The sequence below is a fragment of the Quercus suber genome, unplaced genomic scaffold, assembly GCF_002906115.3.
Source record: "Quercus suber isolate HL8 unplaced genomic scaffold, Cork oak 2.0 scaffold_225, whole genome shotgun sequence".
Taxonomy (NCBI): Eukaryota; Viridiplantae; Streptophyta; class Magnoliopsida; order Fagales; family Fagaceae; genus Quercus; species Quercus suber.
The window spans coordinates 103,338-120,250 of NW_027069683.1; the positions used below are offsets into that span (position 1 = coordinate 103,338).

At 42.4% G+C, this 16,913-nt stretch overlaps 1 protein-coding gene across 1 annotated transcript; it reads left to right on the plus strand.

Moving 5' to 3' along the window:
- The first annotated feature begins 11,232 nt into the window (after positions 1 to 11,232).
- On the plus strand, positions 11,233 to 16,140 carry LOC136070318 (uncharacterized). Its single transcript, XM_065780123.1, has one exon. The coding sequence runs from the start codon at positions 11,233 to 11,235 to the stop codon at positions 16,138 to 16,140; it is 4,908 nt and encodes a 1,635-aa protein (XP_065636195.1).
- Positions 16,141 to 16,913: the final 773 nt, after the last annotated feature.

The following is a 16,913-nucleotide window of genomic DNA, read 5'->3' on the forward strand; positions in this document are numbered from 1 at the left end:
AGTTTTATCGAATACGTTGAGATACGGACTGGACAGTCTGTATCTCAATATCTCAATGTGTCCAGTGTATTAATGTACTGGACACAACTGAGTCTTTACATTGTTGATATGTTGTTCCTAATTCATTCTTATAATTTTTTTTTTGGGTGCTAAATAACCATTTTATTAAACAAAAACAAAAAGAACACAAAAAAGGTTAGAGCTTGTCACCATCTCTGTTAATCACCTGAGCCAACAAGCTAGAAAGACCCTATAAGTAAACCAGAAAGATTGTCCAATTTATCAGAGCTGCCCATTTGGCCCAAAGGGCAGGGCAGGAGAATTAGCCTCCCTATATACAAAAGAAAAAGATTGTCCTAACTTGATAAGAAAGTATGCATCCCGGCACACTCGGAACTCAACTTGAAAGCTAAGTCTGGACTACAACTAGACCAGTTAATTATTGGCAACTTAGAAACAGGAGCAAAACTAATTGATTTTCAACTGATATAGACAAAAAATGTTGGGGAATATATCAAACCAAGCCAAGCAAGCACGCCCTGGGTCAGCAACAGGGGTGTAGTAAGGAATTGGATTATAAATTTGGGCGTATTAAATAATATAGGGCTGCTATGATTGGTTTATCGTAAAGTTGCCTATAGGTGTTATAAAAAAAAGAAAAAAAAAGCAAAGTTGCCTAGGGGATGTCAACCAATGGGCACAATCAATGAACAAGAGATGAGCTTATTTAAAACTAGACGAGTAAAAAAACAGTGTGCTCCCTGCTCAGTGCTCTATAAAAAAAGAAAAAGAAAAAAAGAAAGACCAGATTAGCAAGCAAAGCCCTGGATTCCTCCACAGGATTTAAAGCCGGGTTCCTAGGAAACCACACCACACTCATGTTGACCAGTGCTTTGATTCGGTCAGGCCTGAACAAGCAAAATTCCAGGCTACCATAGCTCCCCAGTCATGGCCAACCAAGAAGACCTGGTCGATACCCAGATGGTCAATAAGGCCAACAAGGTCACCGACGATGTGTAACACGGTATAGGAGGCGGCGGAGCATCAGTGTCACCATATCCACGAAGGTCAGTGGCGCTGCATCGGTAGCCAAGGGAAGAGAGGGATAGAAGCTGACAGGGCCCAATAAACTTGCAGGCCTAAGTGATATATTTAAGTAGAGTTTTTTTTTTTGGGTATTACTTAAATAATATTTAACTAGTGTTTAATATCATTATTTTTTTATAATAAAATTTATTTTTTATTTTGTAATATGCTTTTATTATTATTATTTTTTAAAATACTAAAATTATAACAAATTTCACTTAGAAACGATATAAGTAATAATAAATGTAATTAATGACACTTTAAGAAGATAATTGTAGTGACACAATTTACGGCCCAAACCTAATATGTATGAGATTATAGATTAATGAGCCAAAAACAATAAATTTGTAAAGAATGGATTAAAGAACTATGCCTTAGTGAATCTAACAATAGCTAGGGATAGGTTTAAAAACCATCGTGTAAGAGCAAAACACGTAAGATTAAGTGAACGTATTGTTCGAGGAGGTAAATATTCTTATACATCAATGGAACTAATTACAAGTGTGATTCTTAATTTTTACCTCCTTCAGCATGAGGGGTCTGTTACATTATATAGCTCCCTCCGGACCATCTTGATCTTATACTTGTTGGTTATTTGAGCCCTCACTTGAGTGCGTGTCCCATCAGACACCTATTTTGGCTCTCTGTGAGTTGTGGTAGCCAATGCAGCACTGTTTAGAGGTCTTCTCCACATAAATGCGGTTAGAAAAGTAGCTGTAGTGCATTCAATACGGGGGTAGTAGCATTTTCTTAGATATTTTCGGACTCTCTTCCTTCTTGTGTATTCTTGAGGCAGACCTCTAGCATTGGGTTTTCAGGGAGGTTATTTTTGTTGTTAGGATGCGAGTCTGGGTTGTGTATGCTATGGCTGAGGAGGAATTTCTCCTCAGACCACCTTCTTCTTCTTCTTTCTTACTTATGAGACTTTAAACTGAAATTACCCTTAACCACTATTCCCTCCTCCGACATGATAACGTCCTCGGATAAGGCCCAAGGCCCAATAAATGATTCTGAGCCCATGTTCCCCACAATAATAAATAAGTATTTGGATGAATGATGTTAGAGATATTATAAATTTTATAATATGAGGCTTACAAAGATGTATCACCCATCACAAAAAGTATTTTAAAAATGCATTTAATAAGTTATTGACGTCATAAATTATATTAATTGTCACATCAATTTGTAAAAATTTTTGAAGTACAACTTATAGTATATATTTTTTGTATTTTCCTATATATATATATTATTTCTTGTGATTAATGACATATATATTTATAAGACTCATGTATTTAAAGTTATATTATCTCTATCATTACTTAATTATTTGGAACTTCTTAAAAGTAGAAAAAAAAATCTGTATCTCCAAAAAAATATATTAATTTTTACCCCAAAATTTAAGAGTCTTTTTCTAGTGGGGCCATTGGTGATGGCCTAAGTGGCCTAAGCCTAGGGCCGGCCCTGGAAGCTGGTAGCGCCATCAGTACCATAGTTCAGGGAAGCCATGGATGAAGAGACTGGACCTGCCCCTATGGACGCGACGTGCATGTTAATGCCATTTGAAGTTATGGTTGTGCGCTCTATCTTTTCCATCGATTTGTCCACTCTCTAGTCTCTATGCGAGGCTGATAATGTGGGTTAGATGTTCCTTTTTTTTTTCGTTTGTGTTGGTGCCTCACTAGAAAATGAGAAGGTTTTTTTTTTTTTTTTTTTTTTTTTTTTGTGGAGGCTTCAGTTGAGGCTATTTGTCTAACTGATGTTGTTCCAGTTTGACTTCTTAAAAAGATTGTAACTTGATAAGAGAGTTTGCATCCTGTTCCTGTCACACTCGGAACTCAGCTTGGAAGCTCAGTCTGGACTACAACTAGACCAATTAATTATTGGTAACTTAGAAACAGGAGCAAAACAAATTGATTCTTAAGTCTTAACAGATATAGGCAACCAAAGAATGCCAACCAAGCACGCACTGGATCAGCAACAGGGTTGTAGCAAGGAATTGGATTACAAATTTGGGCGTATTAAATAATATAGGGCTGCTATATGTGCAATAATATACCCGGACTATCCATATAATTGACTAAAACTGGTCCCTGTATATAAGGAAATTTTAAAGAAGTTTGGGAGCTTCGACGTAGCTTGCCCAACCTCCTTTTGACTTTTGGATAGAGGTTTTACCACGAGTGATGCCCGGCCCCGATCTCAACACATTTTTCATAATTCTTAAGTTGACAAATTTTTATTATTATTTTATATATTAATAATAACTTACAACCTTGATAATTGTAAAATAATTTTTAAATATTGTAGGGCTAAAATATGATTCTTGAATAGTTTTAATATGATAAGAGCATCCACATCAGGTGTGGTAAATGTGCCAAATGCCAAATATTTGGCACATTTACCACACCAAACACAAAAAACACCAAATATGAGATGTGCCAAATCTCATAATTTTTGCAACATGTGAACAGTACTGTTGCAAATTTGCAACGGTACTGTTCACATATGGTATATGGGATAATAATTTTTTATTCTCTTCTCTCTCTCCTCTCTCTTCCCTTTATTGTTTTCTGTTCTCTCTCACCGCCTCTGTTCTCTCTCAAGTCTCACCGATTCCCTCTTTTCTCTTCACATTTGGTGAGATTTTTTTTTTGTTCTTTAATTTCAGATCAGTTTGACGGTGGCCATTATCACCGGAGGCGCAAGCGGCATGGGTTCCCTCTCACCGATTCCCCCTTTTCTCTTCACCGGAGGCGCAAGCGGCATGGGCGAGAATCGCGAGTTCGCCGCTCACGGTGGCCACGGCTCGCGAGTTCGTCGTTCACGGCGCACAAGCCATCGTCATCGCCGACGTCCAAGACAAGAAGGGCCATCGTCATCGTCGTNGCGATGTGCATGTTAATGCCATTTGTGGTTATGGTTGTGTGTTCTATCTTTTCCATCGATTGTCCACTCTCTAATCTCTATGTGAGGCAGAGAGTGTAGCCGTAGGTTGGGTGTTCTTTTTTTTTTTTAGCTTTGAGTTGGTGCCTCACTAGAAAATGAGAAGGTGGATTTTATGGAGGCTTCAGTTCAGGCTATTTATCTAACTGATCTGCTTCCGGTTTGACTTTTTAAAAAGATTATAAGACAATAAAATAATGCCGATGCATTATGAACGCATAAGTTGAATTGGAAAGGTTGGGATGTGGCGATTATAGGACAAATAATAATGCCAATGCATTAAGAATGCATAAGTTTTATCGAATACGTTGAGATACGGACTGGACAGTCTGTATCTCAATATCTCAATGTGTCCAGTGTATTAATGTACTGGACACAACTGAGTCTTTACATTGTTGATATGTTGTTCCTAATTCATTCTTATAATTTTTTTTTTGGGTGCTAAATAACCATTTTATTAAACAAAAACAAAAAGAACACAAAAAAGGTTAGAGCTTGTCACCATCTCTGTTAATCACCTGAGCCAACAAGCTAGAAAGACCCTATAAGTAAACCAGAAAGATTGTCCAATTTATCAGAGCTGCCCATTTGGCCCAAAGGGCAGGGCAGGAGAATTAGCCTCCCTATATACAAAAGAAAAAGATTGTCCTAACTTGATAAGAAAGTATGCATCCCGGCACACTCGGAACTCAACTTGAAAGCTAAGTCTGGACTACAACTAGACCAGTTAATTATTGGCAACTTAGAAACAGGAGCAAAACTAATTGATTTTCAACTGATATAGACAAAAAATGTTGGGGAATATATCAAACCAAGCCAAGCAAGCACGCCCTGGGTCAGCAACAGGGGTGTAGTAAGGAATTGGATTATAAATTTGGGCGTATTAAATAATATAGGGCTGCTATGATTGGTTTATCGTAAAGTTGCCTATAGGTGTTATAAAAAAAAGAAAAAAAAAGCAAAGTTGCCTAGGGGATGTCAACCAATGGGCACAATCAATGAACAAGAGATGAGCTTATTTAAAACTAGACGAGTAAAAAAACAGTGTGCTCCCTGCTCAGTGCTCTATAAAAAAAAGAAAAAGAAAAAAAGAAAGACCAGATTAGCAAGCAAAGCCCTGGATTCCTCCACAGGATTTAAAGCCGGGTTCCTAGGAAACCACACCACACTCATGTTGACCAGTGCTTTGATTCGGTCAGGCCTGAACAAGCAAAAATTCCAGGCTACCATAGCTCCCCAGTCATGGCCAACCAAGAAGACCTGGTCGATACCCAGATGGTCAATAAGGCCAACAAGGTCACCGACGATGTGTAACACGGTATAGGAGGCGGCGGAGCATCAGTGTCACCATATCCACGAAGGTCAGTGGCGCTGCATCGGTAGCCAAGGGAAGAGAGGGATAGAAGCTGACAGGGCCCAATAAACTTGCAGGCCTAAGTGATATATTTAAGTAGAGTTTTTTTTTTTGGGTTATTACTTAAATAATATTTAACTAGTGTTTAATATCATTATTTTTTTATAATAAAATTTTATTCTTTTTATTTTGTAATATGCTTTTATTATTATTATTTTTTAAAATACTAAAATTATAACAAATTTCACTTAGAAACGATATAAGTAATAATAAATGTAATTAATGACACTTTAAGAAGATAATTGTAGTGACACAATTTACGGCCCAAACCTAATATGTATGAGATTATAGATTAATGAGCCAAAAACAATAAATTTGTAAAGAATGGATTAAAGAACTATGCCTTAGTGAATCTAACAATAGCTAGGGATAGGTTTAAAAACCATCGTGTAAGAGCAAAACACGTAAGATTAAGTGAACGTATTGTTCGAGGAGGTAAATATTCTTATACATCAATGGAACTAATTACAAGTGTGATTCTTAATTTTTACCTCCTTCGCATGAGGGGTCTGTTACATTATATAGCTCCCTCCGGACCATCTTGATCTTATACTTGTTGGTTATTTGAGCCCTCACTTGAGTGCGTGTCCCATCAGACACCTATTTTGGCTCTCTGTGAGTTGTGGTAGCCAATGCAGCACTGTTTAGAGGTCTTCTCCACATAAATGCGGTTAGAAAAGTAGCTGTAGTGCATTCAATACGGGGGTAGTAGCATTTTCTTAGATATTTTCGGACTCTCTTCCTTCTTGTGTATTCTTGAGGCAGACCTCTAGCATTGGGGTTTTCAGGGAGGTTATTTTTGTTGTTAGGATGCGAGTCTGGGTTGTGTATGCTATGGCTGAGGAGGAATTTCTCCTCAGACCACCTTCTTCTTCTTCTTTCTTACTTATGAGACTTTAAACTGAAATTACCCTTAACCACTATTCCCTCCTCCGACATGATAACGTCCTCGGATAAGGCCCAAGGCCCAATAAATGATTCTGAGCCCATGTTCCCCACAATAATAAATAAGTATTTGGATGAATGATGTTAGAGATATTATAAATTTTATAATATGAGGCTTACAAAGATGTATCACCCATCACAAAAAGTATTTTAAAAATGCATTTAATAAGTTATTGACGTCATAAATTATATTAATTGTCACATCAATTTGTAAAAATTTTTGAAGTACAACTTATAGTATATATTTTTTGTATTTTCCTATATATATATATTATTTCTTGTGATTAATGACATATATATTTATAAGACTCATGTATTTAAAGTTATATTATCTCTATCATTACTTAATTATTTGGAACTTCTTAAAAGTAGAAAAAAAAATCTGTATCTCCAAAAAAATATATTAATTTTTACCCCAAAATTTAAGAGTCTTTTTCTAGTGGGGCCATTGGTGATGGCCTAAGTGGCCTAAGCCTAGGGCCGGCCCTGGAAGCTGGTAGCGCCATCAGTACCATAGTTCAGGGAAGCCATGGATGAAGAGACTGGACCTGCCCCTATGGACGCGACGTGCATGTTAATGCCATTTGAAGTTATGGTTGTGCGCTCTATCTTTTCCATCGATTTGTCCACTCTCTAGTCTCTATGCGAGGCTGATAATGTGGGTTAGATGTTCCTTTTTTTTTTCGTTTGTGTTGGTGCCTCACTAGAAAATGAGAAGGTTTTTTTTTTTTTTTTTTTTTTTTTTTTGTGGAGGCTTCAGTTGAGGCTATTTGTCTAACTGATGTTGTTCCAGTTTGACTTCTTAAAAAGATTGTAACTTGATAAGAGAGTTTGCATCCTGTTCCTGTCACACTCGGAACTCAGCTTGGAAGCTCAGTCTGGACTACAACTAGACCAATTAATTATTGGTAACTTAGAAACAGGAGCAAAACAAATTGATTCTTAAGTCTTAACAGATATAGGCAACCAAAGAATGCCAACCAAGCACGCACTGGATCAGCAACAGGGTTGTAGCAAGGAATTGGATTACAAATTTGGGCGTATTAAATAATATAGGGCTGCTATATGTGCAATAATATACCCGGACTATCCATATAATTGACTAAAACTGGTCCCTGTATATAAGGAAATTTTAAAGAAGTTTGGGAGCTTCGACGTAGCTTGCCCAACCTCCTTTTGACTTTTGGATAGAGGTTTTACCACGAGTGATGCCCGGCCCCGATCTCAACACATTTTTCATAATTCTTAAGTTGACAAATTTTTATTATTATTTTATATATTAATAATAACTTACAACCTTGATAATTGTAAAATAATTTTTAAATATTGTAGGGCTAAAATATGATTCTTGAATAGTTTTAATATGATAAGAGCATCCACATCAGGTGTGGTAAATGTGCCAAATGCCAAATATTTGGCACATTTACCACACCAAACACAAAAAACACCAAATATGAGATGTGCCAAATCTCATAATTTTTGCAACATGTGAACAGTACTGTTGCAAATTTGCAACGGTACTGTTCACATATGGTATATGGGATAATAATTTTTTATTCTCTTCTCTCTCTCCTCTCTCTTCCCTTTATTGTTTTCTGTTCTCTCTCACCGCCTCTGTTCTCTCTCAAGTCTCACCGATTCCCTCTTTTCTCTTCACATTTGGTGAGATTTTTTTTTGTTCTTTAATTTCAGATCAGTTTGACGGTGGCCATTATCACCGGAGGCGCAAGCGGCATGGGTTCCCTCTCACCGATTCCCCCTTTTCTCTTCACCGGAGGCGCAAGCGGCATGGGCGAGAATCGCGAGTTCGCCGCTCACGGTGGCCACGGCTCGCGAGTTCGTCGTTCACGGCGCACAAGCCATCGTCATCGCCGACGTCCAAGACGAGAAGGGCCATCGTCATCGTCGTCATCATCGCTTTGTAATCGGCGTGGGTTGTGGGTTGTGGCTGATTTTGCGACTTCGGATTCTGATCGGCGTGGGTCTCTGGGTTGTGGTGGGTTTGTGTGTGTGTTTTGCTTGGTGTTTTGCTCGCCGGCGTGATGGGTTTGCCTCTCCGTCGTTCTTCTTTCTTCTCACCGATCTGGGTTTGTGGGTTGTGGCTGTCTTCTTCTTCTTCTTCTTCTTTTTTTTTTTTTTTTTTTTTTTTTTTTTTTTTTTTTTTTTTTTTTTTTTTTTTTTTTTTTTTTTTTTTTTTTTTTTTTTTTTTTTTTTTTTTCGTGTGGTGGATTTTGGTTGCCACAGTGGAGGTTGATGCTGGTAGTGCTGAGGCGGAGGTTGCTATGACTGTTGCTGCTGTTGGATTGTGTGGAGGATGTTTTTATATTATTTTAAAGTATTGTATATATTATTTTAAATGAAGTGGTAAAAATATAGAACATCTGATAAATGACGTGTTGTAAAATGATGTGGCAAAATAATAAAGTAGGCTTTTAATGTGGTAAAATGGCATAATTTTTAGAACATCTGATACGGATGCTCTAATGGTCTAAATTTCTTTTGAGTGGTGCAATCAACACATTTTGTAATTACTTGATATGTGGGTAGCTGATTTTGCCTATATAATTAAGTGGAATCTGATAAGCAATTTTCTTTAAATTCAGAATTGCTCATGCCAGTTGTACCTCAAAAACAATTTCTTTGCTAAGGGCCGGTGGGTATCGTTTTATACAGTGGTAGGTCAATTAGTGTATTTTGATAAATATGAAACCGTAGAGCGTTCGAGGTATTTGATTGTTGCTTTGTAAAAGACATGGACTGAAGAGGCCACTGAAACAGCCAATTGTGATCTATCTCTCGGTGTTATCTATTTATATTTTACTAGATTGGAGTCGTGTGTTTGTTTGTTTTGAAGATAAATTTGTCTTAATTATCCATAATCCCAATAAAAGGACATGCCTCAGATTTAAGCATTCTTTACTTTTTTCACCAGTCCGGCGGCACCTTGCCCGTTTCAAATAAATGGCAAGGCTTTGTCACTTGTCAGTGAACAATAATGTTTCTAATCAAACCCAAATTCAGACCCACCATACTGTAAAGTTTAAAATATAAAATTTTCTTATATAATATAAAATAATTATTTTTAATCAACATTTTTGAGTTACAATGCTAACTAGTCAAATTTTTTTTTTTGATAAGAAAGGATGAAATCTACATGTGAGTAGAGCGTAAATAGAGGCATCTTAAATTTTCACAGAAACCCAGAAAATATAACAAAGGAATTGTATATTCATAGCAAAACGCAGATTAAGAGAAGAGAGGAGAAGAGAAGAGAAGAGAAAGATTCACAGCAAAACCAAGAACAAAAAGGTGATAATCCTTTAGGATGAATTCAACGGGCCTCAATGGGTCCAGGTAAAGCATCAACCCGTAATCCTTCCACTGCCAGGGGCGGGAGGTAGTCGCTGCTCTGTGAAACCAGCCTCACGCAGTTCCCTCCACTCTAGAAACCATGAGACCCAGAACCTTCGTTCAGGTCACATGGCTCAACCGGTGGCTTGGAACGGGCAGGTCAATTAGTAGCCATCATGCACCCGACCTGCTGAGTTTAACCACAGTTCCATCACCTTTCTACCCCTGCTCAGGTTACAAGCCCACGCTACTAGGCTCGGCGATTCAACAAATAATTTGTGCCTATTATAAAGTACAGTTTTTTCTCTTTATTGAGCGATGTGGGACTGAGGTTTGTAATCATTTTTGGGTGCAAACTTCTCTCAATTAATACCTCCCTCCATTTAAGTGATTAGTTTTGAGAAGTTCTAATCCTTGATAGGTGGAGATATACATCAATTCTTTGTTTAATTTCGCTTTAATTCAACAAAGTTTTTTGATATGGAAGAATTATAACAGGTGCCATGAACTTAACCCGTCAGCTTCTGTTCTGGCTGACGGGTCAAGACATGACGTAAGGTAAATGTGATGAAATGCACGCCGACTAAATCAAGGTGAAACTGACGGGCTGAAGTCCCCAAAGTCCAACTGACGGCCTTTTTGAAGACCTTAGGTTACTGAGCGAAGCTTGAAGGCCGACGGGAAGTACAGGCTGACGTCTTAAAAGGCTGACGGTTCTATGAAGATTATAACTTGGTCATCACGCATGGGTTTTAGAAATTGCTTGTACTCCACGCCCAGTATCAGAGTCCTATAAGGAAAGGATTCCGCAATCTACGCGCATAAGGATTCCTACAAGGAAAAGACTTCTACTCCAAGGAAAGAAGATCCCCCCACTACTACTATAAAAACCCCAATACCCTCATGAGCCGAGGTACGCATAATCAACCCCTCTCTAGCACTCTAGAGTTGTAAGAAGTTCTAACTTGACCTTCGGAGGGTATTTGGCCGGCACCACACCGGTGCTCTCTGCGAGGTCCTTTTCTTTTTTATTGTGCAGGTGTTGTTTTTGAGCGTACACGCGTCGTGCAACTCACTGGTGAGATTTTCAGCATCATCAGTTGGCGCCGTCTGTGGGAAACGCTTTTAAGTGACTAAGCCACACTCGTTTCCCGGACTAAAAGGGTTGCATGGTACTCACTCGCTCAATGGCAACTACTAATGACGTACAAGGAGAGGAACCGCCCACGACTGCCCTTGAGAGGCAAGTTCAGACTCTCGGTGCCGCCGTGGAGCGTCTCACCAAACGGAACCTCGACTTGGAAGAACAACTGCGCCAGAAGGACACAGCACCAAATGGCCAGCCAGAAGATCAGGAAGGGACTAGCGCTCCAAACAGGAATCAGGAGAGACCCGAGGGCAGCCACGCCCCAAGCAGGCCGGAAAGGCAGCATGTGAGCATGCCATCCCTCGTGGATGCGACTCCACCACATATTGCCGCCGAGATGCAAGCAATGAGGGAACAGATGGAGGTCATGATGAACGCCCTCAAGGGGAGAGTCTCTAGCGATCTCGACGATCTAGTCAACCGTACCGATTCACCCTTCACTATGGCCGTGAACTCTTTCCCCCTGCCCCACAAGTTTCGCATGCCGAATATAGAAAGCTATGACGGGGTAAAGGATCCTTTGGATCACCTGGAGACTTTCAAGACCCTGATGCATCTTCAGGGAGTGGCAGATGAGATTATGTGCCGGGCCTTCCCCACAACACTCAAAGGCCCCGCAAGGATATGGTTTAGCCGACTGACGCCCAACTCTATCAGCACCTTTAAGGAGCTAAGCGCCCAATTCACTACACACTTCATTGGCGGACACAGGTATAAAAAGTCCACGGCATGCTTAATGAGTATCAAGCAAAGAGAGGACGAGACGTTACGATCCTACATAACGCGCTTTAATAAAGAAGCGCTATCGGTTGACGAAGCCGACGACAAAATACTTGTAGCAGCCTTCACCAATGGGCTGCGGAAGGGCAAGTTTTTGTTCTCTCTATACAAGAACGACCCAAAGACCATGTCGGAAGTGCTCTACAGGGCTACTAAGTATATGAATGCTGAGGACGCGTTGCAGGCCAGAGAAGAGAAGCCAAGAAAAAGGGAAAGGCAGGAGGATGCGCGACCAGACCAAGGAAGAAAGAGGCCCAGAACAGGAGACCGAAGAGACGAAAAGCGTTCCAAGCCTCCGGGGGGAAGATTCACAAGCTTCACCCCGCTTACCGCCCCAATAGATCAAGTCCTAATGCAGATTAAGGACGAGGGGGCGCTGACCTTCCCTGGAAAACTAAAGGGGGATCCTAACAGGCGCTCCAAAGATAAGTACTGCCGCTTTCATCGAGACCACGGCCATGACACCGCCGATTGTTACGATCTGAAACAGCAAATCGAGGCCCTTATAAGGCAAGGGAAATTGCAGAAGTTCGTAAGCAAGGAAAGAGCGGATCCAGCACTCCCAGAACACCCTCCCCGACGGGACAATGACCGTCCAAGACCTCCCATTGGTGACATACGGATGATTGTAGGAGGGGTCGCCGCCAGACCTTCAAAAAAGGCTCGAAAGACATACCTCCGGATGATCCAAAACGTCCAGTTGGCGGGTCCAGAGCAAAATGTAGCCCGTAGGGAAAGCCCCGTTATCGGTTTCTCGGAAGAAGACGCGCGACGCCTTCACCACCCGCACGACGACGCGCTTGTTGTCAGCCTACGGGTAGGGGACTACAACTTGCATCGGGTATTGGTCGACAATGGCAGCTCGGCGGACATCTTGTACTACCCAGCGTATCAGCAGATGAAAATCAGCAAGGAACAACTAGTCCCGACGAACGCCCCACTTGTCGGTTTTGGGGGTGCAAAGGTATTTCCGCTAGGCGCGGTCACATTAGCTGTAACAGCAGGCGACTACCCCCAGCAGATCACAAGAGATGTAACATTCCTCGTAGTCGACCATTCGTCCGCCTATAATGCTATCCTAGGGCGACCCACCCTCAATGCATGGAGAGCGGCAACTTCAACATATCATTTGAAGATTAAGTTCCCAACAGAACACGGGGTCGGAGAGCTACATGGAAATCAGATCGCCGCACGCGAATGCTACGTAGCCATGATGGAAATGGATGACCACCTCCATACCATGAACATAGAAGAACGCCGGAGTACAACAGAGCCAGCCGAAAGGCTTGAGGAGATACCTTTGAATGACTTCGTACCTAACCAGACAACAAGGATTGGGACCCTCGCGAGTCCCGCAACTCGACGAACGCTTGCAACATTTCTCAAGGAAAATCGGGACGTATTTGCCTGGAGTCACGAGGATATGCCCGGAATAGATCCTTCCGTCATGGCGCATAGGCTGAACGTGTCACCATCCTTTCCGCCCGTTCGGCAGAAAAAGCGGGTCTTCGCCCCGGAACGAGATCAAGCAGTAGCCGAAGAAGTCCGCAAGCTGCGAGAGGCAAATTTTATTAGAGAAGTCTACTACCCCGATTGGCTAGCAAACGTAGTGATGGTCAAGAAAGCTTCCGGGAAATGGAGAATGTGTGTAGACTTCACCGATCTAAACAAAGCATGCCCAAAGGACAGCTACCCCCTCCCGAGAGTCGACACTCTAGTAGACTCCACGGCTCAACATCAGCTGTTAAGCTTCATGGACGCTTTCTCCGGCTACAACCAAATTAAAATGCACGATGAAGATCAAGAAAAAACGTCCTTTGTAACTAGCCAAGGCCTGTTCTGCTACAAGGTAATGCCGTTTGGTTTAAAAAACGCAGGAGCAACTTACCAAAGGCTTATGAACAAGATGTTCGCACAGCAGATCGGGAGGAACGTCCAGGTATATGTCGACGACATGTTGGTCAAAAGTCGGAGGGAAGAAGATCATTTAGAAGACCTCAGGGAAACATTCGACACCCTTCGCTCTTACAATATGAAGCTTAATCCGGAAAAATGTGCCTTTGGGGTGACGGCAGGAAAATTCTTAGGATTCATGGTATCCCAGAGAGGCATCGAGGCCAACCCGGACAAGATCCAGGCTATAATGGAGATGGCACCACCTAAAAATGTAAAAGAGGTGCAAAGCCTCAACGGCAAGATAGCGGCGCTAAACAGGTTCGTCTCCAGAGCAACAGACAAGTGCTTACCATTCTTCCGCACGTTAAAAAGGTCTTTCGAGTGGACCGATGAATGCCAGCGAGCGTTTGAAGAATTAAAAGCTTACCTTTCTTCCCCACCATTGTTGAGTCCCTCACAACCAGGAGAAGAACTGTTTCTATATCTTGCTGTCTCTTCGGCCGCAGTCAGCGCCGCCTTGATCAGAGAAGAAGGGAAAATACAGAAACCCGTGTACTACATTAGTCGGGCGTTGCACGGGGCTGAAGAAAGATATCCACCCATGGAGAAACTTGCTTTCGCGCTAGTTACAGCGGCACGAAAACTGAAGCCGTACTTTCAAGCTCACACAATTATTGTCTTAACCGACAGGCCGTTACGACGAGCAATGGGTAGCCCGGACGCTGCCGGACGCCTGACACTATGGGCAGTAGAACTGAGCGAGTTCGACATCCAATATCGCCCGCGCACTGCTATCAAGGGACAGGCTGTGGCAGATTTCATAGCAGAATTCACAAACTGCGAAGATAAGGGGGCAGAGGAATCCCCGCAGTGGAGCATGCATGTGGACGGATCCTCCAACAGACAGGCCGGCGGAGCTGGCATCGTACTACAGTCACCCGAAGGAGACACGGTAGAGTGTATGGTCCGCCTCGCATTCCCCACTACCAACAACGAGGCGGAGTATGAAGCTCTGATAGCAGGGCTCGACCTTGCGAAAGCAGCAGGAGCCGAGAAAGTAATCGTTTACTGTGACTCCCAAGTCATAGTTAACCAGATAAGCGGGGAATACGAATGCAAAGGCGAAAGAATGAAGAAGTATCTAGAACAAGCAAGGAGGAGAATGAACGAGCTGAAGGTCAAAATTACGCAGATCCCCCGGGGTGAAAACGAGCAAGCCGACCGCTTGGCCAAAGCCGCCTCCGCCGAACACATGGTCGCCATTAGTAGTACACTCTCCTTCACGCAGCTCTCTCCACTCATCAGTGCGGTCGACATACAGGAGCTCGATCCCCAGCATGATTGGACCACGCCGTTAACCTCCTTTCTGAAAAACGGCATACTACCGAGTGATAAGGGGGCAGCAAGGAAACTGAAGGTTCGAGCGGCAAGGTTCGTCCTGATCAGAGACGTTTTATACAAAAGAGGTTTCTCCCGCCCCTACCTACGATGCTTAGGTCCTGAAGAAGCGGATTACGTCATGAGAGAAGTACACGAAGGAATTTGTGGAAACCACTCAGGTTCAAGGTCGCTAGTACACAAGTTAGTACGAGCTGGGTACTTTTGGCCGACAATGCAAAAGGATGCCGAGGCTTATGTGAAGGCTTGCGACAAATGCCAAAGGTTTAGCAACATCATCAGGCAGCCACCCGAAGAATTAACCCCAATGACGGCACCATGGCCGTTCGCTCAGTGGGGGTTGGACATCATGGGACCATTCCCCACGGCAATACGACAACTGAAGTTCCTAGTTGTCGGTATTGACTACTTCACCAAGTGGGTAGAAGCTGAAGCATTGGCCACCATCACAGAAAAAAACGTACGGAGCTTCGTCTGGCGATGCATCATATGCAGGTTTGGCATTCCAAGAATCTTAGTCTCGGACAACGGGAAGCAATTCGACAACGACTCCTTCAGGGACTTCTGCTCGCAGTTAGGGATACGGAACCACTACTCCTCTCCCGCCCACCCCCAAGCCAACGGGCAGGTCGAAGTTACAAACCGGTCCTTGCTAAAAATTCTCAAGACCCGGCTTGAGGGGGCAAAGGGCATATGGGCGGAAGAGTTGCCGAGCATACTATGGGCCTACAGGACAACAGCAAGGACACCAACAGGAGAGACACCATTCCGACTAACGTACGGAAACGAAGCAGTCATCCCAGCTGAAGTTGGCCTTACAAGCTACAGGGTGCACAACTACGACGAAAAAAGGAATGATGAGGCCATACGTCTGCAACTTGATCTGGTGGACGAAGTTAGGATGGCAGCAGAGCAAAGGCTTGCACGGTACCAGGACCGCATGGCCAAACATTACAACTCCCGGGTCAAACACAGAGACTTCCAGGTAGGGGACCTCGTTCTAAGAAAGGTGATGGGCGCAGCAAGGGACCCCACCCAAGGGAAGCTCGGCCCTAATTGGGAAGGACCTTACCGAGTTACGGCACGGCAAAGGAAGGGAACCTACCATCTAGAGACACTGGACGGACGGGAGCTACCACATCCATGGAATGCTGAACACCTACGGAAATACTACCAGTAGGGGCGACGTCCACATAAAGCAAAAATTGCTTTTTGGTATGACGCCAAGACCTACGGATTACCTTCTCAAATATTTGCTACAATAAGCCCAAAGGGCAGTTTTTCTTTTTCTACTTAAGTATTTGCTACAATAAGCCCAAAACGGGCAGATTTTGTTTTTGAATTACTTATAGATGCATGGCAATAAGAGGAATTTACTTAGAACTACTGATGTGTTTCTACTTACAAATATGAGGATAATAAAGATTGACAAATTGACCATCCACAAAGTGGACGGGATCCAAAGGCTGACGGTCCATCCACAAAGTGGACGGGATCAAAAAACTGACGGTCTAAAAGTGACCAAGTCAATCATCTCAGCTCTCAAGCTGACGGTCTAAAAAGAGTGACCAAGTCAGTCATTCCAGCTTTCAAGCTGACTGGCCAGTCCATCTCAGCTCTCAAGCTGACGACCAAGTCAATCATCTCAGCTCTCAGGCTGACGGTTAAAAAGATTGGCCAAAACCCCAAACCATCAGCTCTCAAGCTGACGGTTTAAAAGAAACTGACTAAGTCAGTCATTTCAGCCCTCAAGCTGACGGTCTAAAAAACCAAAAAATTAAACCAACGGTACAAAGAAATCAAGTCCACAAAGATGGGCTAAGCAACAAAATTGACGGTCTAAGTAAAGACTGACGGAGTTCATAAGCCAATGACGTCAGCCATTAGGCTGACGGTCTTAAAAAGGCTAAATCTATCAGTCCACAAATAGACAAGTCTATAAGGCAAGGCAGC